The sequence below is a fragment of the Carcharhinus amblyrhynchos genome, chromosome 10, assembly GCF_965287045.1.
Source record: "Carcharhinus amblyrhynchos chromosome 10, sCarAmb.v2.hapA, whole genome shotgun sequence".
NCBI lineage: Eukaryota > Metazoa > Chordata > Chondrichthyes > Carcharhiniformes > Carcharhinidae > Carcharhinus > Carcharhinus amblyrhynchos.
This window is the reverse complement of record NC_137333.1, coordinates 1,915,034-1,936,947: the sequence shown is the minus strand read 5'-3', so window position 1 is coordinate 1,936,947 and position 21,914 is coordinate 1,915,034. Positions and strand designations below refer to the sequence as shown.

General features: G+C 42.6%; 1 protein-coding gene across 1 annotated transcript in view; it reads left to right on the top strand.

Moving 5' to 3' along the window:
- pcca (propionyl-CoA carboxylase subunit alpha) overlaps nt 1–21,914 on the top strand; it is a 337,158-nt gene that overhangs the window by 7,619 nt on the left and 307,625 nt on the right. Inside the window, exons 2-4 of the mRNA XM_080198059.1 lie at nt 6,895–6,972; nt 7,802–7,849; nt 15,183–15,251. Coding sequence (XP_080054185.1) covers nt 6,895–6,972; nt 7,802–7,849; nt 15,183–15,251 — 195 coding nt within the window. The remainder of the gene's footprint in view (nt 1–6,894; nt 6,973–7,801; nt 7,850–15,182; nt 15,252–21,914) is intronic.

The window sequence follows — 21,914 nt, the reverse complement described above, 5'->3', positions numbered from 1 at the left end:
GTGGTCAAGAAGGCGAATGGAATGTTGGCCTTTATAGCGAGGGGGATAGAATATAAAAGTAGGGAGGTCTTGCTGCAACTGTACTGGTGAGGCCGCAGCTGGAATACTGTGTGCCGTTTTGGTCGCCGCACTTGTGGAAGGATGTATTGGCCTTGGAGGGAGTGCAGAGAAGGTTCACTAGGCTGATACCAGAGATGAGGGGGTTGGACTATGAAGAGAGACGAATAGACTGGGTCTGTACTCGTTGGAGTTTAGAAGGATGAGGGGGGATCTTGTAGAGACGTATAAGATAATGAAAGGGATGGATAGGGTAGAGTAGAGAGATTCTTCCCGCTTAGAAAGGATAGCAGGACTAGAGGGCACGGCCTCAAGATAAGGGGGGGGCGCAGTTTAGATCAGAGTTGAGGAGGAACTTCTTCACTCAAAGGGTGGTGAACCTCTGGAATTCTTTGCCCATTGAAGTGGTGGAGGATACCCCACTAAACATATTTAAGTCACGGGTAGATAGGTTTTTGACAGACAAGGGAATTAAGGATTATGGGGAGAATGCATCCGAGGGTTCTGAAAGAAATGGTGGAGGTGATAGTGGATGCCTTGGTGGTTATTTTCCAGACGTCGCTGGATTCCGGGGAAGTGTCGGAAGATTGGAAAGCGGCTAATGTTACGCCGTTGTTTAAGAAGGGTGCCAGGCAAAAGGCGGGGAATTATAGGCCGGTTAGTTTAACGTCTGTTGTAGGTAAAATGTTAGAATCCGTCATCAAGGAGGAAATAGCGAGGCATCTTGAGGGGAATTGCTTGATAGAGCAGACGCAGCACGGTTTCGTTAAGGGGAAGTCATGTCTGACAAATTTACTGGAGTTCTATGAGGATGTGTCTAGGGCGGTGGATAGAGGAGAGCCGGTGGATGTGGTCTTTCTTGATTTTCAGAAGGCGTTTGACAAGGTACCTCACAAGAGGTTATTGCAGAAGGTAAGGGGGCATGGAGTTGGGGGTAGGGTGTTAGCGTGGATAGAGGACTGGTTGTCAAATAGGAGGCAGAGAGTGGGGGTCAACGGGTGCTATTCGGATTGGCGGATGGTGACTAGTGGAGTGCCCCAGGGGTCGGTGCTGGGGCCTCAGCTTTTTGCCATTTATATAGATGATCTGGAGGAGGGAACCGAGTGTAGGGTGTCGAAATTTGCTGATGACACCAAGATTGGGGGAACGGCAAATTGTGCACAGGGTGTGGAGAGTCTGCAGAAGGATCTAGATAGGCTGGGCGAATGGGCCAGGAAATGGCAAATGGAATTTAATGTTGGCAAGTGTGAGGTGGTCCACTTTGTTAGGAATAATGGTAGGAAGGACTATTACTTACGTGGCGAAAAACTGCAGCAGGCGACGGTGCAGAGGGACCTCGGGGTCCTTGTGCATGAGTCGCAAAAACCCAGCTTGCAGGTGCAGCAGGTGGTCAGGAAGGCGAATGGGATGCTGGCCTTCATAGCGAGGGGGATTGAATATAAAAGTAGGGAGGTCTTGCTGCAGCTGTATAGGGCATTGGTGAGGCCGCAGCTGGAGTACTGTGTGCAGTTTTGGGCGCCGCACCTGCGCAAAGATATTTTGGCCTTGGAGGGAGTGCAGAGGAGGTTTACTAGGCTGATACCGGAGCTGAGGGGGTTGAGCTATGAGGAGAGGCTGAATAAACTGGGCTTGTACTCGTTAGAGTTTAGAAGAATGAGGGGAGATCTCATTGAGACGTACAAGATGATGAATGGGATGGATAGGATAGAGGTGGAGAGACTCTTCCCGCTCAGAAAGGACAGTAGGACTAGGGGGCACAGCCTCAAGATAAAGGGGGGGCAGTTTAGAACGGAGTTGAGGAGGAACTTCTTCTCAAAGGGTGGTGAATCTCTGGAATTCTCTGCCCGTTGAAGTGGTGGAGGCTACCTCGCTAAATATTTTTAAGACGCGGGTTGATGGGTTTTTGATAAGAGAGGGGATTAAGGGTTATGGGGAGAGGGCGGGAATGTGGAACTGAGCCACGACAGATCAGCCATGAGCTTATTGAGTGGCGGGGCAGGCTCGAAGGGCCAGATGGCCTACTCCTGCTCCTATTTCTTATGTTCTTAAAGCGGGAAAGTGGAACTGATCCACTTCAGATCAGCCATGATCTTATTGAATGTGGGGGGACAGGCTTGAAGGGTTAGATGGCCTACTCCTGCTCCTATTTCTTACGTTCTTATGTCCTTATGATCAAAATGATGTGGCTTGTACATTGAGTCTAGACATGCAAGTAGTTTATAAATCAGAATTACATCAGTTAATTTTGAGAATTGCCTCTTGTTTTTAATTGAATTAAATATTCTTTGGTTTTGTTTGGTGGTGGAGGAAAAACCCAGCTTATGAGAGTTGTTTTAAAAGTTTATTTATTAGGGTCACAAGTAGCTTACATTCACATTGCAGTGAAGTTACTGTAAAAATCCTCCAATTGCCACACTTCGGCGCCTGTTCAGGTACACTGAGGGACAATTCAGCATAGCTAATGCACTAATCAGCATGTCTTTTGACTGTGGGACGGAACCAGAGGAAACCCACACAGACACAGGGAGAACAAGCAGATCTGCACAGACAGTGACCCAAGCCAGGAATTTCAACATAAACTGGAGGAGCAGCATCTTATCTTCCGGCCAGGCACTTTACAGCCTTCTGGTCTCAACGTTGAATTCAACAATTTTTGGATGATTTGTTCTACCCCATCTCTACCCCTTTGTTTTCATTCTATTTTATTTAATTTTTTAACTGTACTCTACCTTTTATTTCTTTATTGTCTTTCTTTGTTTTGGGGTGGCACGGTAGCATAGTGGTTAGCACTGTTGTTTCACAGCTCCAGGGACCTGGGTTTGATTCCTGGCTCAGGTCGCTGTCTGTGCAGAGTTTGCACATTCTCCCCGTGTCTGCATGGGTTTCCTTCCACAGTCCAAAGATGTGCGGGCTAGGTGGATTGGCCAGGCTAAATTGCCCCTTAGTGCCCTGGAATGCGTAGGTTAGAGGGATTAGCGGGTGAATATGTGGGGATACAGCCTGGGTGGAATTGCTGTCGGTGCAGACTCGATGGGCTGAATAGCCTCTTTCTGCACTGCTTTCTATGCATTTCTTTCCCACTCTTCCCCCAACATCTTCCTTTTATTTGCCATTTGACCATTCACACCCTTCATTCTCTCTGTGGACAGCTATTAACTGGTTTCCCTGTTTCTGTTGCCACAACTCATTCTTCATTTCCTTAGCTTGCAGTATAAATATCTCCCACTTTCTCTGCCTTTTAGCTTTGATAAGGGGTCATCTGGACTTGAAACATCAGCTCTTTCCTCTCCTTACGGATGCCGCCAGATCTGCTGAGATTTTCCAGCATTTTCTCTTTTGGGTCTGGGAATTGAACTTGGGTCCCTAGCAGTGTGCTGTCAAGAAGTGGTGCACTTATCAGAAGACAGCAGATTTCTTTTGGAAATTGTTGGCCAGAACAGATTGTGAAGGTCTCATTGAGGTTTTAAGCTTGAAGTTGGCGAGTTGATTGACAGTGGAATGTGCTGAATTTATCTTACCATATTAACAGATTAACTGAACTAGAACAGTTGCTGTTTTTCCCAGTGGCAAATTACAGATGTTGCCAATGTATTTTTATAAATGTACTGTAATGTTAATGCTGCTTCTAATGCTTCATATCACCATTTGAAAGTCAATGTAAAAGTGGCTTTAACCTTTAAGCTTCTGCTGTGTGTTTGCGGGTGGTGCTGTGTGTGATCTCAAAGATAATTGGATGGTGTAGAATAAAATTATTAACTCCAGTAAGCGGATGACAGCAAATGGGATAGTTGTTAGATTCCTGAGAATGCAGATCCTTGATAGCAGATCATAGAGCACAACTTTCAGGTTATGGGAAGTAAAGATTGCCAGAGAATATGGTACCACATGCTCCCAAAATATAACTGCAACATATGCTGCAGTAACTCACCAAGGTTCCTTCAACAGTACCTTCCAAACTCTCCTGACCTCTACCAGCCTGGAAGGACAAGGGCAGCAGACACTTAGGAGCATCTACAAGTATCCCTCCAGACCCTTTTGATTTGGGAGTATATTGCTGTTCCTTCACTGTTGCTGGGTCAAAATCCAGGAATTCCCTCCCTAACAGCAGTGTTGGTGTACCTACAACACAGGGACTGCAGCAGTTCAAGAAAGTAGCTCACCACATTCCTGAGGCCATGAAGGATGGGCAATTAATGCTGCAATAGCCAGTGACACCCACATCCTGTGGAATAAAAAGAATTGTTTCTGGCAGTTCAATGCAATTTATTACGCATAACAAGATAGACAGTTGTACCGAGGAAATTATTGTTGTTTTGGAGGAGCTGCCTTTCATGATCTCAGGTTGGCCCAAAGCACTTGATAGTCTATTGAATGCTTTTGAGGTCCATTCACTATGGTATAATGGAAAAAGTGGCAGTCAGGGTGCAACAACAAACAGCAGTGAAATAAATGACCAGATATATCTGCCTTTGTGTGTTAGTTGGGAGAAAAATGTTGGCCGCCACATCAGGGAGCACTCCTCTGCTGTTCCTCGAATTATACTGTGGGCTCTTTTCTGTATGATGTGGAGATGCTGTGTTTGCCTCTTCATCAGTTGAATGTCAGGTTTCACCTGACGAAGGGGCAAACACCGAAAGCTTGTGAGTTTACTGTCAAATAAATTGGTTGGACTTAAACCTGGTGTTGTCAGACTTCTTATTTCTTTTCTGTGTGCCAGAGAGAGCAGACAGGGCCTCAATTTATGAATATAAGAAGTAATAGTGGACAAGGTCATAAAGCCCCTCGAGTTTACCCAGTCAATGAGCCCTTGGATGAAGTATTATGCCAACTCCACTTTCTTGCTCTGTGCCATATCTCAGCCTCTCTACTGCTCAAAACTTGGTCTTGACTGTACTCAATGTCTGCAGCTCTCTGGGAAAAATAAGTTGATTTGATTTATTATTGTCACATGTGTTAGTATACAGTGAAAAATATTGTTTTTTCCAAGCTATATAGACAAAGCATACCTTTCATTAGAGAAGGAAAGGAGAGAGTGCAGAATGTAGTGTTATAGTCACAGCTAGGGTGTAGAAAAAGATCGGCTTAACATGAGGTAGGTCCATTCAACAGTTTGATAGCAGCAGGGACGAAGCTGTTCTTGAGTTGGTTGGTACGTGACCTCAGACTTCTGTATTTTTTTTCCTGAAGGAAGAAGGTGGAAGAGAGAATGTCCGGGTGTGTGAGGTTCTTAATTATGCTGGCTGCTTTGCTAAGGCAGCGGGAAGTGTAGACAGAGTCAATAGATGGGAGGCTGGCTTGTGTGATGAATTGGGCTACATTTGTGACCTTTTATAGTTCCTTGCAGTCTTGGGCAGAACAGGAGCCATACCAAGCTGTGATACAATCAGAAAGAATGCTTTCTATGGTGCATCTGTAAAAGTTGGTGAGAATCGTAGTGGACATGCCAAATTTTCTTCGTCTTCTGAGAAAGTAGAGGCATCAGTGAATTTTCTTAACAATAGTGTTGGCGTGGGGGTGACCAGAACAGGTTGTTGGTGATCTGGACACCTACAAACCTGAAGCTCTTGACCATTTCGTCTTTGTCTCCATTGATGTAAAGAAGAGCACCATCTTAAAGTCCAACAGATTTATTTGTAGCAAATGCCACAAGCTTTCGGAACACGCTGTTCCTTCATCAGGTGGGTGGGACTTTAAGCTGGCGTTGTGAGACTTCTTTCTGGTTTTACCCCAGTCCAACACTGGCATCTCCACGTCATGACTTCCATTGATCTGGACAGGGGCATGTCCTCCGCTACGCTTCCTGATGTAAATGACTTTCTCCTTCATTTTGTTGACATTGAGGGAGAGACTATTGTCGCTGCATCAGTTCACCAAATTCTCTCTCTCACTCCTGTACTCTGTTTTGTCATTATTTGAGATCCGTCCCATTATGGTGGCGTTATCAGCAAACCTGAAAATAGAGTTGGAAGAGAATTTGGCCACGCATTGTATAAGAAGTATAGTAGGAGGCTGAAAACACAGCCTTGTGGGGCACCAGTGTTGAGGATAATTGTGGAGGTGGTGTTGTTGTTTATCCTCACTGATTGTGGTCTGTAGGTTAGGAAGTTCGGAATCCATTCGCAGAGGAAAAAGATGTGCCCAGCACACAGAGTTTGTAGATGAGTTTCATAAGAATAATGGTAGGAATTGCAAAGATTGATAACCCTTTGATTGAAGAAATTGCTCCTCAGCTCAATCCTGAATGACCAACCCTTTCTCCTGAGACTAGGTGTCCTGGTTTTACATCCTTTCGGGTGAGACAGTGGTATGGTAGTGATGTCTAATCCAGAGGCCCATGCTACTGCTCTGGGAACATGGGATTAAATCCCACCATGGCAGTTGCAGGAATTTAAATTCAATTAATAAAATCTGGAGTTGAAAGCTGGTCTCAATAATGGTGACTATGACAAGATGATCTATTTGAGTGGCTGAGAAGGCTCAATTCCACTCCTGCTCCTGTTTCCTATGAGATGGGATGATGGATGTAAATACAGATTAGTTATGATTTATTTCAGAGGGTTGAATAGCTTCCTGTTCCTACATGCATAATCCCTGAATCCCCTCTATCGCTCTTCCTCCTCCTCCAAGATGCTTCTCAAAACTTAGATCTGTGATCAAGCTTATGGTAACCCATCTTAATATTCCCTTTGGTGTTTCATCTCTCCTCTGAAGCAGCTTGCTCTGTTCTGCTACATTAAAAGCCCTATGTAAATATAAAGTTGCTGCTGCTGAATATGACATTGAATGTTATCCTGATTTCACTGATTCTAATCAAGTGATTTATGTTTGTTTTTCTAGCATGCGTCATTTCGCTCCAGGTACAGCTTTGCTGTGTCTCGTGTGTTGTACTCCACAGTTTATGATCCAAATGAACCAGTAAGTTCTGCTTGTTAGATCTCCTAAGGGTTTAACAGGGCAGAAGTAGAGAAGGTGTTTCCACCTGTGGCGAGACCAACACTCGGGGCCATAAACATAAGATAGTCACTGATAGATCCACACACAATGATTTTTGTTTTTATCCATTTCTGAAGATAATTTGGTCACAGCTACAGAAGGAAAGGTATCTAAATTTGCAGCTACCAAATTATAAAGGCAAGGCAAATTGAGCAAGAGAGAACTGAAGGAGAGCATAGGTTAGTGGAATGGGCAAACAGACGGCAGACGTTGTTCAGTGTAGAGAAATGTGAAGTGACATATCTTGGCAAGCAACAATGAAAGAAAATAAACTCAGAAAATAGGATTAACATTGGAGGGTTAGAAAGAGCCAGGAGAGTGCACACTTGGATCTACAATATTGGGAATGCATGTAGAAAAGATAATTAAAGGACAAATAAGATTATGAAAAGAATATTGGGCCAGATTTCTGCTGTTTCAGTTAATTAGTAGAGATATACACATTGACTGAGCTCCTTTAGATAAAGGAGGGGGGAAATCGCACCCTCATGTGCCTGATTGCAGTCTAATGATCAGCAGATGGCTGAGTGAAGCATGTCAATAATGTCCTCTTGGACCAGCTACTTGAAAGCAGCCAGAGCTGATAGACTTAAATAGAGTCATGAGAAGATGGGAGAATATGAGTAAATTCGGTGGGAATCTCACATTCATTTTACTTTGTTAACTATTGATGTTAACTTTAGAGCAATTACCAAACCCTATTCTTTAGTTGTTAAATTACTTTCTTTTTTGGTGTTTGTCTTCCCCTCAGACATTTGACAAAATCCTTATCGCAAACAGAGGAGAGATTGCCTGCCGGGTAAGCTGTTTTCTATTACAGTGTTATTCTTCACTAGTTCAAGGGGGAGGCAAAGTCCCAGGAAAACATGTGTTCAAAGATACCCTCTTGTAGAATTGTATACTCCACATTCCCCTCATGTCTGCGTGGGTTTCCTCCAGGTGTTCAGGTTTCCCTCTGTAGTCCAAAGATATGTGGGTTAGGTGGATTGGCCATATTAAACTGACCGTTAGAGTCAAGGGGATTAGCAGGGGTAAATGTGTGAGGCTACGGGGATAGGACGTGGAAGGGATTGTTGTCCGTGCAAGCTCAATGGACAGAATGGCATCCTTCCAAACTGTAGGGATTCTATGATTCTATGTATTTCTTTTTAATAAAAGTGCCATAATTGATGAGGAAAGAAAGAACTTGCATGTTTATAGCATCACTCACAATCCAGGACACCCCAAAATGCTTTTCAGCCAATTGAGTACTTTAAAATCTATGCTGGCACTCAGTGTTTAGGACACTGTCGGATGTTTAGTCTTTCAGAAATATGTTAGCGAAATTGCATGTAGCAAAGTTCCACAAACAGCAGTGAGGTAAATGATTAGCTAATCTGTTTTTCCAGGAATGCTGGCTGAGGGATACATATCGGCCATGACCCTGGAGATACCTCCTCTGCTTTCCTGTGACTCAAAAACCTTGAGGTCTTTTACACCCAGCTGAGAGGGCACTGGGGCCTTGCATTAAACATGTCACCGGAAAGATGGCATCTCTGACGGTGTAGCACTCCCTAAGTACTGTCTTCAAGTGTTTTCAAACACACAGCCTTTTGACTCAGAAGAACATAGGTCGTACTTGAGAGAACACAAAGCAAAAAATGCTGGATAAGTTCGGTGGCTCTGGTAGTATTTGTGGAGAGAGGGAAAAACAGAGTTAACGTTTCGAGTCCGTATGGTTGTTCCTAGGATCTGAAGAAGGGTCATATTAGACTTGATAGCTTAACTCTGTTTCTTGCTCCGCAGACACTCCCAGACCTGCAGGCTGGAATTTTACTGCCCCGCCCACCATGGAGCAGATGAGGAGCGGACAATGGAAAGGTCCATTGACCTCAGGCGGGATTTTGCAGTTTCAGGACGAGTGAGGCTGTAAAATTCCACCTGCTTAATTTTTCCAGAACTTTCTGTCTTTGTTTTAGCTTTCCAGCATCCAGTATTCTGCTTTTATTTAAGAGAATGCATATTGGTAATTAAGTGAATAATCTTTTAATGAATCATTGGAATTTTCAGTATAGGTGCCATTCTGTACCAAAATGGGGGTGCTTTGAACAGAACATACTTAAACCCTACTTCCATTTTAAGTGTGTACTTTTAATTTTTATGTTTGCGAGAACTATTCTTCCTTCTCCAAGTTTAGTTCTGATGGGTAAGTGTTCTCCTGATTCAGAACTTGATCTGTTAGGAATGCATATTAGGAAATTATTGATGATTCTCCTTCCTAATATATGCTGTAGAGCTGGGTGAAGCTTGCACCAATAGCATACAAATGTGCTCCTTACTTTGTTCATCAAAGCATATCTGCACAGGCAGAAAATCTCCAATTTATACCACATCATGAGTACAAAGAAGAACACAGGAACAGGCACTTTGGCTCTCTAAGCCTGCACCACCTATGCTGCCCAACTGAACTAAAACCCTCTACCCTTCCCTATATTCCCATCCTATTCATGTATTTGACACCCCTTAAAAGTCACTATTGTATCTGATTCCAGTCGCTCCCCCAGCAGCAAGTTCCAGGCACCCACCATCCTTTGTGTAAAGAAACTTGCCTCATACATCTCCTTCAAATCTTGCCCCTTGCACCTTAAACCTATGCCCCCTAGTAATTGAATGCTTTCACCCTGGGAAAAAGTTTCTGACTATCCACTTTGTCCATGCCTCTCATAATGTAAACTTCTATCAAGTAACCCCTCAACCTCTGTCGTTCCAGTGAGAACAAACCAAGTTTCTCCAACCTCTCCTCATAGCTAATGCCCTCCATACCAGGCAACATCCTGGTATATCTTTTCTGTACTCTTTCCAAAGCGTCCACATCCTTGTGGTAGTGTGGTGACCAGAATTGAACACTATATTCCAAATGCAGCCTAACTAAAGTTCTATAAAGCTGCAACATGACTTGCCAATTCTTAAACTCAATGTCCCAAATGAAGGCAAGCATGCCATATGTCTTTTTGACTACCTTCTCCACTTCTGTTGCCACTTTCAGTGACCTGTATACCTGTACACCCAGATCCCTCTGCCTAGTAGTAGTAGTAAGAAGTCTCACAACACCAGGTGAAAGTCCGACAGGTCTATTTGGTAGCAAAAGTCACTAGCTTTTGGAGCACTTACTGTTCCTTCATCAGGTAGTGGGGGTTCTGTTCACAAACAGGGCATATAAAGACACAAACTCAATTTACAAAACAATGGTTGGAATGCAAATCTTTACAGGTAATCAAATCTTAAAGGTACAGACAATCTGAGTGGAGAGAGGATTAAGCACAGGTTAAAGAGATGTGTATTGTCTCCAGTCAGAACAGTTAGTGAGATTTTGCAAGCCCAGGCAAGTCATAAGGGTTACAGATGGTGTGACATGAACCCAAGATCCCGGTTGAGGCCATCCTGGGCTATCAGTCTCAGTTCAGTGACTCTGCGTTGTCATGTGTCGTGAAGGCTGCCTTGGAGAACGCTTACCCAAAGGTTAGAGGCTGTATGTCTGTGACCACTGAAGTGTTCCCTAACAGGAAGAGAACTCTCTTGCCTGGTGATTGTTGAGCGGTGTTCATTCATCCGTTGTCATAGCGTCTGCATGGTCTCCCCAGTGTACCATGCCTCTTGACATCCATGCTGGCAGCATTTCAGGTAGACAACGTTGGCCGAGTTACAAGTGTATGTACCGTGCACCTGGTGGATTGTGCTCTCACCTGAGATGATGGCATCCGTGTTGATGATTCATCACGTCTTGCAGAGGTTACTGTGGCAGGGTGTGGTATCGTGGTCACTGTTCTCCTGAAGGCTGGGTAATTTGCTGCAGACAGTGGTCTGTTTGAGGTTGTGCGGTTGTTTGAAGCCAAGAAGTGGGGGTGTGGGGATGGCCTTAGCGAGATGTTCGTCTTCATGAATGACATGTTGAAGACTCCAGAGAAGATGTCATAGCTCCTCTGTTCCCGAGAAGTACTAGACGACTAAAGGTACTTTGTCTGCCGTGTCCCGTGTTTGTCTACTGAGGACGTCGGTGCGGTTTTTCGCTGTGGCGCATCGGAACTTTCGATCGATGAGTCAAGCACCATATCCTGTTCTTATAAGGGCATCTCCGAATGAGCAGCGATCTGAAAGCTAGTGGCTTTTGCTACCAAATAAACCTGTTGGACTTTAACCTGGTGTTGTGAGACCTCTTACTGTCTCTTTACCCCAGTCCAACGCCGGCATCTCCACATCATAGTAGTAGTAGTAATATATCAGTTCCATGTATGTAATATATGATTGAGATCAAAGCTACATTTAGCATCCATATAAGTGATCGTGGATTTATCTAATTTAAAGGAGTTGCCAAAATCTGTAATCTCTCTCAAGCACCTTGTTTTGTAGTAAAATTCTCATGTTTTATTTCAAAGTACAGAAAATGTCAGCATCTTGACGCACTCAATCTTTTGGGCATTAATGCAAAAGCAAGATATTGCAGATGCTGGTTAACTGAAATAGAAATAGAATGTGCTGGAAATACTCAGCAGGTAAAGGCAGATCTATGCAGAGAAAAACAGGGTTCATGTTTAGGTTCAGTGACCCTTCATCAGAACGCCATGAAGGGGGTCATCAGCAATAACTCTGTTTCTCTCCATAGATGCTGTCTGACATGCTGAGTATTTCCAGCATATTCTGCTTGATTTGTGTAAAGTGTTGGTTTTAACTGCTATGACTTCCAACAATGTCAGCACAGATGCAATGCTGTAACTTGGCTCTCAGACTGACTCCCAAGAGTTCCAAGACTTGGAAATTGGAGACCATTTCTGCAAATAGACACATCTGGTGCAAAACCATGCATTTTTAAAATGCTCAAGATGATATTTTTGTGTATGAATTCATATGTTTTACATCTATAAGCTATGAATTGCATTATACTCATCCAGGTCTGCAGTACTGTAAACCTATGAAAACAGCCAGCAAAGAGCTTCTCTGGGCTTGGTTGATAGTCTTCTTAGAAGATTAGAAAAAGAAGAAGAGATTGTTGTATGGAGAGTTGTTTTGGCTTGATATTTTCAGTAGGCATAAAAAAATACAGGTAGTTCTGAAAAATTGAAGATAGAATCACAGAGGTTTATAGCATGGAAACAGGCTCTTCGGCCCAACTTGTCCACGCTGCCCTTCTTTTAAAACCACCAAGCTAGCCCCAATTGCCCGCGTTTAGGCCACATCCCTCCATACCCATCTTATGCATGTAACTGTCTAAACGCTTTTTAAAAGACAAAATTGTACCCGCCTCTACTACCTCTGACAGCTTGTTCCAGATACTCACCACCCTCTGTGTGAAAAAATTGCTCCTCTGGACCCTTTTGTATCTCGCTCCTCTCACTTTAAACCTGTGCCCTCTAGTTTTAGACTCCCTTACCTTTGGGAAAAGCTATTGATTATCTAGCTGACCTATGCCCCTCTTTATTTTATAGACCTCCATAAGATCACCCCTAAGCTTCCTACACCCCAGAGAACAATGTCCCAGTCTATCCAGCCTCTATCCAGATGTGACTAAAGTGCTCAGCCTTAGTCTTCATCAAGAAGTCTCACACACAACACCAGGTTAAAGTCCAACAGGCTTAACTGGAATATTGAACTTTTAGCGCATTGCACCCCAGTCCAATGCCGGCATCTCCATATCATTACTCTTCAGCCATAAGACACACTTCAATTTGTATTTAATTTATAGTTAAGTGTCTACTGCACGTTCAGATAAATCTTTCAAACTTTTAGCACTGTAATGGTTAAAATAAAAACTTAAAAATGTTCAAGGTTCTGAATGTTCTTCTGTTTTATTGTCTAGTTTTTGTACCATTGTGAGTCTGAGTTAAACTGAATTGGATGACATCCCAAACTAAATAGATAATAGCGAAGAGTATACCAAAGATTGGTCCTGATAAAACTGAAAGGGCCATGGCAATAAAGAATTGGTTGGGGGAACAGTGGGAAAATTGTTCTAACATTTGAAGCATGGTTAATGTTAACAGTTTGTGCACCCCTGTTCAGGTGCTAGCTTGTGTGGAAAATGACCTTTAGGACTTGGCATCCAGGTTTGTCTTAATGAATGTTTAACTGTAGTGGGACGTTTTTTACATTGAATCATACCCCTGCAGTGCAGAAGGAGGCCATTTGGCCCATCACCCCTGCACTTACTCTCTGACAGAGCATCCCATCCAGGCCTTATCCCTGTAACCCCACATATTTATCCTGCTAATCCTCCTAACCAATACATCTTTGGACACTAAGGGGCAATTTAGCATGGCCAATCCATCTAACATCTTTGGACTGTGGGAGGAAACCGAAATACCTGGAAGAAACCCACGCAGACATGGGGAGAACGTGCAGACTTCACACAGACTGTGACCCAAGGCTGGAATTGAACCCAGGTCCCTTGTGTTGTGAGGCAGCAGCGTTAACCACTGTGCTGCCCCTACTTAAACATATTGCTATAATTGCAGACCTCTTTTGGCTCCCAGTCCAGCAACACAGTTTTAAAATTCTCAACCTTGTTTTCAAATCCCTCCATGGCTTTGTCCCTCCCAATATCCATAACTTCCTCTAGCCCTTCAACCTAAAAGACCTCTGACCTCTTGAGGGGGAATGCAATTTTTTTTTTACAAACTTTGCTCCCAGTTGTTTTCTTCTGAACAGGCAACCCATCTTTCTGGGAAGCTGGGGCTGGTTTTCTGTTTGCTGCATGAATCTTGGTGTTTGAGGTGTACGGTTTTCTATATTCTGACGAGGCCTGGTTATCCAATCCAGCAACGTGATGTGCTGCCCCTTGCTGTGGATGGCCATCTTGATGGCGAGGGCTGTGTCACTGGCTAGTTCCAGGATTTCAGTGATTGCAATACTCGAGCACAGTGGTTAGATTGACCCACAGAGCACCCAACCTTAATATAGTTCCCCTTTCCTAGGAAGCTGTAGATGTGGCGGACAGGGATCGGAGGTCCTTCCTGGGATGACTGTGACTTTGCCTCTTCCAGACATTTCCTCAACATCACTTTCATTCCAGGGTAGTAAACTCTCCAGTTAAAGAGTGGATGGCAAGAGTGGAGACGGCATCATGGGGAGAGGAAGAGAGACATTTCCTCCTTGAGAAAAGGCCCCAAAGATGGTTAACATCGCTGAAACATAGAATCCTTACAATGCAGGAAGAGGCCACTCGGCCCCTTGAGTCTTCAGTGACTCCCTGGAAGAGCACTCCTCCCCCCTGCCCTATCTCCAAATCTCTGCACATTTATCATGTCCAGTTCACCTAACCTGCACATCTTTGGAGTGTGGGAGGAAACATACACAGACACGGGAAGAACATGCAAACTCCACACAGACAGTGACCCAAGGCTGGAATCGAACCTGGGTCCTCGGCACTGTGAGGCAGCAGCGCTAACCACTGTGCCACCTTGTTGTGTTATTAGTCTTTAAACTGCAATAAAATCCAAAGCTGGATGACCCTAATTTCATCAATGAGACTGAATTAACATAACGGAACTAATTTTCTTTTCTTATTAAAAATTTTTTTTTCTAAAAGCAGCAAGTTGTTATGATGGCTAAAGGGAAGTTCAGTAGTAACTTTCAAAAGGAATTGGATAAACACTTAAGTAAAAAGAATAGCCGTTTTCAAGGCTATGACAAACAAGCTAAAGAGATGGACAAAGTAGATAACTCTTTCTAAGAGCCAGCACAGACATGATGGGCTGAATAGCTTTCTTTTGTGCTCCATGTTTCTGTGATTTTTCATTATTTAAACGCGAGGTTTTGTCTTTTTTCTCCCCGTTTCTTTTGAAGTCCTTGATCCATGGTGACAAAAAACGTATAGAAGTTGGCAGCTGTCAGTGTGAAGATCAATCCTTCATCCTTGCTTCTCTGCCAATGGGCATTGCCCTGTCCTTGATAAGCTATGTTAGGCATCAGATATTATCTAGGTATGGAATGCCATCCACCGCAATGAATGTCATCATCCAATTATTTTGAAAGTGAGAGGGCTATCAAGTAGAAATAAAGGGAGGCAATGTTCAATAGAATCAAACAGCTTTGCAAAGCTCTGTTGAAAAGTTCTCAACAAAGAAGTTACTGAGTTGGCAATGTTTGTGTTCCTTCTGTAGATCATTAAGACCTGCAAGAAGATGGGCATTAAAACAGTTGCAATTCACAGCGACGTGGACTCCAATGCTGTAAGTAACTAATTATTTCCCTACAGCTTAATCCTCTTTACTTTGCATGTTAGATTGATAAATGCATTGTGATATATTTTAACATGCTGCACAACAGATTTTGCAGATTTTCTTTTAATAAAAGCTTCTTAATGAGGGTAGAAGTTGTTTGGAACTTGTGACTTTACTACATACTAGAAAGTCCTTTTGAGCGAAGGCCGGAATAGCGTTCAAAAGCATTTAGTGCCCATATCTCATTTACCCTGAGAAGATGAGCTGCTGCCTTTGAACTGCTGCAGTTCTTGTAGTGTAGGTTTACCCCAGTGCTGTTAAAGAAAAGGTTCTAGGATATTGAAGTGAAGAAAATACAATTCTATATTTTGCTGTACGTTGATTTATTTTGCTGGATTGAAAGGATCCAGCAATGTACTAACCCGTAATGACATCTTGGGCAGATGTATTTTTAATTGTGCCTTTGACGATTTTAATGAGAAATATTCTGACTTTAACTGGCACTAAAAATTTAGTTAAAAAGTCAACTTGGGGCCAGTTCTTTAAGATCAAGATGTATAGATATCTCCCTATTTTCACATCTAGGTGAAATCTCAATAATGATTTGAATAACATAATGAACTGGCCTTCAATGACGTTGTCATACAAGAAGAACATTGAGTACCCACTTGCGAGTACAGCCATTAAGTCTTGTAAATGGAGGTCATTTGTATCAATGTCCACTCATGAATGGTTAACTTTAAACATTTCAGGAAGTGGCTTTTGTAATACATTCCAAAGCTTGGCAGATGAGATGGCCTCCCACACTTACCTTTGTAAAGCGATTGGATTGTGGAAATTACACCGCACTGTGTATGCAGAAACCGGCCATGACATTTCTTTTAACTCGTTCTTGGGATGTGTGTGTGTCTGGCAAGGCCAGCGTTCTTTGCCCATCACTAAATGCCTTTGAGAGGATAGTGATGAGCTGCACCACTGAACCAGTGCAGTCTGGCTTAACTACAGTGCTATTAAAAAGAGAGTTCCAGGATTTTTGACCCGCTGGCAGTGAAGGAACAGCGAAAGAGTTCCAAGTCAATGGCTGGGATTTTCTAAACACGCTTGCTCCTAAGTCCAAAAATCCCACCCGAGTTCAGTGGATCTTTTACACGGCTGGTGGGACAGAAAAATTCCGCAGAATGTGATTTGTGATTTGGGGGAAACTTGTAGTTGGTGATGTTCCTTTGTGTCTGCTGGTCTTGCCCTTCTTGGTGCTAGAGATTGGATGGAAGCTTGCAAGATGTTGTTAAAGGAATTATATGTTTTGTATTGACTTCAAAATGTTAAGAAAGGAAGACTTGCCCTTAAATAGTTCATTTTATGATCTCAAATATCCGAATGTGCATTATAGCCAAATGTCCAAAGTGCTTTGCAGTCAATGAAGTACGTTTTTTGAAGTGCAGTGACTATTGTAATGTTGGAAACATGGAATTCAGACATGTGCATAGCAAGATTCCACAAACAGTGATGTGATGATGACCAGATAATCTGTTGTAGTGATGTAGGACAAGGGATGAATACTGGTCAAGATGTCAGAGACAGCTACCCTGCTGTTCATCAACATAGTCAACCTCAGAGGGGAGACTCGGCCTAGGTTTAACACCACCTCCTCAAGGTGGCAGCTGCAACAGTGTGGCAATTCGTCAGTACTGCACTAGGAGTGTCGGTTTTTTTTTTGTACTCGTCTCTAAAAGAATAATAGCCTTATGTTGGTGATATCATTGCTACAGTTAATGTCTAGCTACCCTTAAAAAGACTGGGAGAGTGAGAAAGACCAGGTTTAAAAAGAAGTCAAAGTGGTCGAGAGCTTCAAGTTTTTAGGTGTCCAGTCCACCAACAACCTTTCTTGGTTCCCCCCATGCAGATACTATAGTTAAGAAAGGCCACCAATGCCTCCTCTTTCTCAGGAGGCTAAGGAAATTCAGCATATCTGCTATGACTTCCACCAACATTTAGAGATGCACCAAAGAAAGCATTCTTCCTGGTTTTATCACCGTTTGGTATGGCTCCTGCTCTGCCCAACTCCGCACAAAACTGCAAAGGATTGTGAACATAGCCTAGTCCATCATGCAAACAGCCTCCTATCCATTGACTCTGCCTACACTTGCTGCTGCCTCAGAAAGCAGCCAGCATAATAAAGGACCCCACGCGCACTGGACATTCTATCTTCCACCTTTAAAAATATACGAAGTCTGAGAACATGTACCAACCGACTCAAGAGCAGATTCTGCCGTCAGACGTTTGAACGGACCTACCTTGCATGAGCTTGATTTTTCTCTACACCGTAGCCATGACTATGTTCTGTGATCTTTCCTTTCCTTGTCCCCCTATGTACTCTATGGACAGTATTTTTTGTCTGTATAGTGTGTAAGAAACAATGCTTTTCACTGTATCCTAATACATGTAATAATAAATCAAATCAAAGTGTTCCAAAGATCAGCAAAACTTTATAAGGTCTGTTTTATTTTCTTTCAGCTGCATAAGACTCCAGCATGGAAACTGGCAGCTGCAATCTTGCAGCTTCTCTGCCTGTAACATCTACATTTCATTTGGTTATCAGTGTGGTTTAAATTAGATGTATATTTTTTTCAGTTCTGCTCAGATGGTGAGGCTTGAGGGATGACCTGCAACTGCCATTTACTTCCCACAGAGTCTCTGTGCAGGAGACCCCTCAAGTTGCTAGTTCTGGTTTTGACACATTGAGGGATTTTCTGTGTAACTTCCAGCTGGCGCCCCATTCCTTCTCTCCGAAATTCCCACCTGTGAATGCCCAACACCTCCCCCCTCCCAGTGGTGCCACCTCCCTAAGCCAGTTGTTCAGCAAACAAACTCTTCACTCCCTGGTTGAGTGAATCTTGAGTGCCAGTCAAAAAAGTTACCATCTCCATAATCTCTATAATTAATTAAAGAAGCATTTCTACATAATTGATCATCAACGGTGTTCAAAGAAAATAAAACATGAGAGCTTTTATTAGCATCTCCATAACTTTTCTCCTTGGTTGCTCGCAGCAGACACCGAGAGATTAGTCGAGTATTATATTTCTTCACGGATTTTGGAGGGTTACTTGCTGAACGGGAGAATAAACAGCAGTGTCAGCCATCCCTCAGTGGATAGCATTCTCTCCCCTCTGAGTCAGAAGGTTGTGGGTTCAAGACTCACTGTGTAGACTGGAGCAGAATAATCCACACTGACATTCTTTGGTGCAGTGCTGAAGAGGTGCTGCACTGTCAGAGAAGAGATGTTAAATTCAAGGCCTTGTCTGCTTTCACTAGTGGACATAACAGTCACACACTATGATTCTGAAGGAGAGCAGGGAACTGCTTTCCGGATGCCCTAGCTGATATTTATCCCTCAGCCAGCATTATAAAAAGCAGGTTTCCTGGTCATTGCTTTCTGTGGGATGTTGTCGTGCACAAATTGCTTGCTGTTTCTTACATTTCAAAAAGTTGCCGAGTGTTTTGGGATAAGCTGAGTTTATGAAAGGTGCTATATTAATACAGCTTTTTTATTTTAATGCATTATTAGAAGTTATATTTTTCATTGGAATTGTGAGTTTATTTTCTGTTTTGAGATTTTTAAGTTACGTAAGTTCTAGCCTATGATTTACAATGTTATCAGTGAGTTTAGAGGTATTGTAAGTACTGAGTTGTAATGTAATACTTATGTAAATATTTGAACTATTGCTGGTTATATAATTTATAACTTTCACATGACTGAAGGTTAAAGGTTTCTTTCGTGCTGTCTCTGCTTTGTAGTTGTTAGTCGATTAAAGCAGTACCATAGTTATTTCTTTGTTTTTCATTACAAATTTCGCTGTTCCATCTGATCAGAGAATCAAACAATCACAAAAGCTTTATAGCGCAGTAGGAGGCCATTTAGCCCATCGAGTCTGTAACGGCTCTCTGAAAGATCATTCAACCTCATCCCACTCCTTTGCCTTATCCCCATAACCTTGCACATTCTTTCCTTTCAGATAACAATCCAATTCCCCGTTGCATACCCCGATTGAATCTGCCTCCATCACCTCCTTAGGAAGTTCAGTCCAGACTCCAACTACCCCGGGTGGAAAAAATAAATCCTCGCATCACTTTTACTCCTTTTGCCGTTGGGCTGGTTTTTGTGGTAAAAATAACATTGAAGCTATCCCTGTCTGCTGGAATCAGTGTGTAAATTGGACAGCAACTTCCTGTGATCAAGCATGGATAAATCCAGAAATTGCTGTCTGAGTCACCCTACTTTGCCCAAAGTTGCACTACATGGCACCTCGCCAAAGGATTCAGCATTGAAAGCCATACAGTGATGTTAAGTTGCTGTATTTACTTTGTAGCTATAAACAAGACTTACCAGAAAAAATTGGGGTTTGCCCACTCCTTGCTCACAGCTTAGTCTGGCTCCTGCTCTGCCAAGATTGCAAGAAACTACAAAAGGTCATGACCATAACCCAATCCATCACACAAATTAGCCTCCCATCCATTGACTCTGTCTACACCTCCTGCTGCCTTGGCAAAGCTGTCAATCTAACTAAGGACCTCACGCACCCCGGACATTCTCTCTTCCACCTTCTCCCGTTGGGGAAAGGATACAAAAGTCTGAGGTCATGTACCAGCTGACTCAAGAACAGCTTCTTCCTTGCTGCTGTTAGACTTTTGAATGGCCTTGCCTTGCATTATGTTGATCTTTCTCGACACCGTACCAATGACTGTAACACTACATTCTGCGCATTCTCCTTTTCTTCTGTAATTGGTATGCTCTGTCTGTGTAGCACGCAACAAACAATACTTTTCACTGTTTGTTAATACATGTGCCAATAATAAAATAAATCAAAATCCATTGTAAGTACCGTATAACGGAATGGGATATTATCATTACTGCCAAACAACCCCTGTAGCTCAGAAAAATAACTTCAAGAAAGTGAAGTCTCACTCCTTCATATTTTGATTATTGTGGGAAACTTAACAATTAAAAGCAAATACACATGAATTAACTGGTATATTTTAAGAATTAGCTTCAGTTAGTAAACGGAAAACTTTTTATACAATTTAAAGAATCATGATTTTAAACATGATTTGATGTAAGTAATTAAGATGCCACGTTGAATTTATATTGATGAACTTAGGTTTCTCTTTGAAGGATTATTACTTTCTGTTTCTGGCTCTTTTATTGCCCCCATCTTTCTTCTCTTTTTATTTTGTGCTCCATACCTGATTTGACATTTAATTTCCTACTCTGGCTCATATTGCTTGATTCAGACGCTTTGCTGCACATTAACCATTTTTCAACCAGGTTAAGTAGGTACACAGTTGCCTGCTCTCGTCACACAGGCTCAGACCTCTGCTAAGCTTCCTCAAGTTTCATGTCTTGAATATGGCTGGCTTTTCCCTCGCTATGTAAAAGTTGAAGACAGATTTTCTGATCTGGCTGAATTTTCTTTTGGGGTGGGGAACAGTGACAAATAACAATGATACTATTCACAAAGGAAGGTACATTCTCAGCTCTCTTCCCTCTGTGTGTGTGTGTGTGTGTGTGTGTGTGTGTGTGTGTGTGTGTGTGTGTGTGTGTGTGTGTGTGTGTGTGTGTGTGTGAGATATTCATTGATTTGTAAGGAAGCCTGTAAGGTGATCTCAAAAATGGCTTCCTTGACCCTCTTCTCTGTGGCACTGTGACCATTATGCACCTAGAAAGAAATGTTAATTCACTACTCTTCTCCTCGGCTGTCTTGCCTTTTGAAGGTAAATGGACAATTTACAGCGCAACTCTTTAAAAGCTGACACCAACAACCTTTCCAGAGGTTTTAATCAAGTGGCATTGTGCCAGCAGTCCACCAGAACTTCTTCATTCTTATCATGTGAGCTCACTCAAGGATTGTCAACAAACTTTTCAATTGGATTTTATGTCTAGACCCAGTCTTGTGTTTATCTTGTGTCTACCTGTGTTTGAATTATGTTACTTTTAGTTGGTTTGTTAAGTTAAAGATTTTAAAAGTGAAATCTTGCCCAATGTCTCTCTTTCTGTTGGCATCAAAGTAATTCCTTCCTTTTTAAAAAGTTACCAGTCTCTACAAGAAAAAAAACACAGGATTTCCACTCTCAGTAGCTTTCTACCAACGCTGTCATCTGAGGGTTGGTGGAAACGGAAGGAATTACTTTGATGCCGTCAGAAAGAGAACGACTGGGCATAATTCAAACATAGGTCAAGGATATTTCAAGTAAAAAGGTAAATTTTGTTTAAAATAGTCAATATAGCAAAGATACATCTCACATGTTACTAACACTTGTATTATCTTTTGTACATATGTGGGACCAGATGGTATATCTCAATCTTTCCAACTCAGTACCCATCTTGTCAGATCCTTCATTTCCCATCAAATATTTTCAGCTCGTGAGTTGTATTCATCAGCAGCCATATTCCATTCAAAGTCTCTGGACATTGTTACCAACTGGTAAGGTGCACAGCAATAAACCCTTTTTCACTCCGTGCATGACAGTTCTGCTAACATGAGAATCCCATCTCAGACCCTTATAAATGGTCTAGTGGGCTCTGGCAACACAAACGGCAATATTGGGCCTTATCTAATCTCCAATCCGTTGTCCTCCTTGTCTTCAGCTCTCTGCTCTTTCCAGCCGTGTAACATA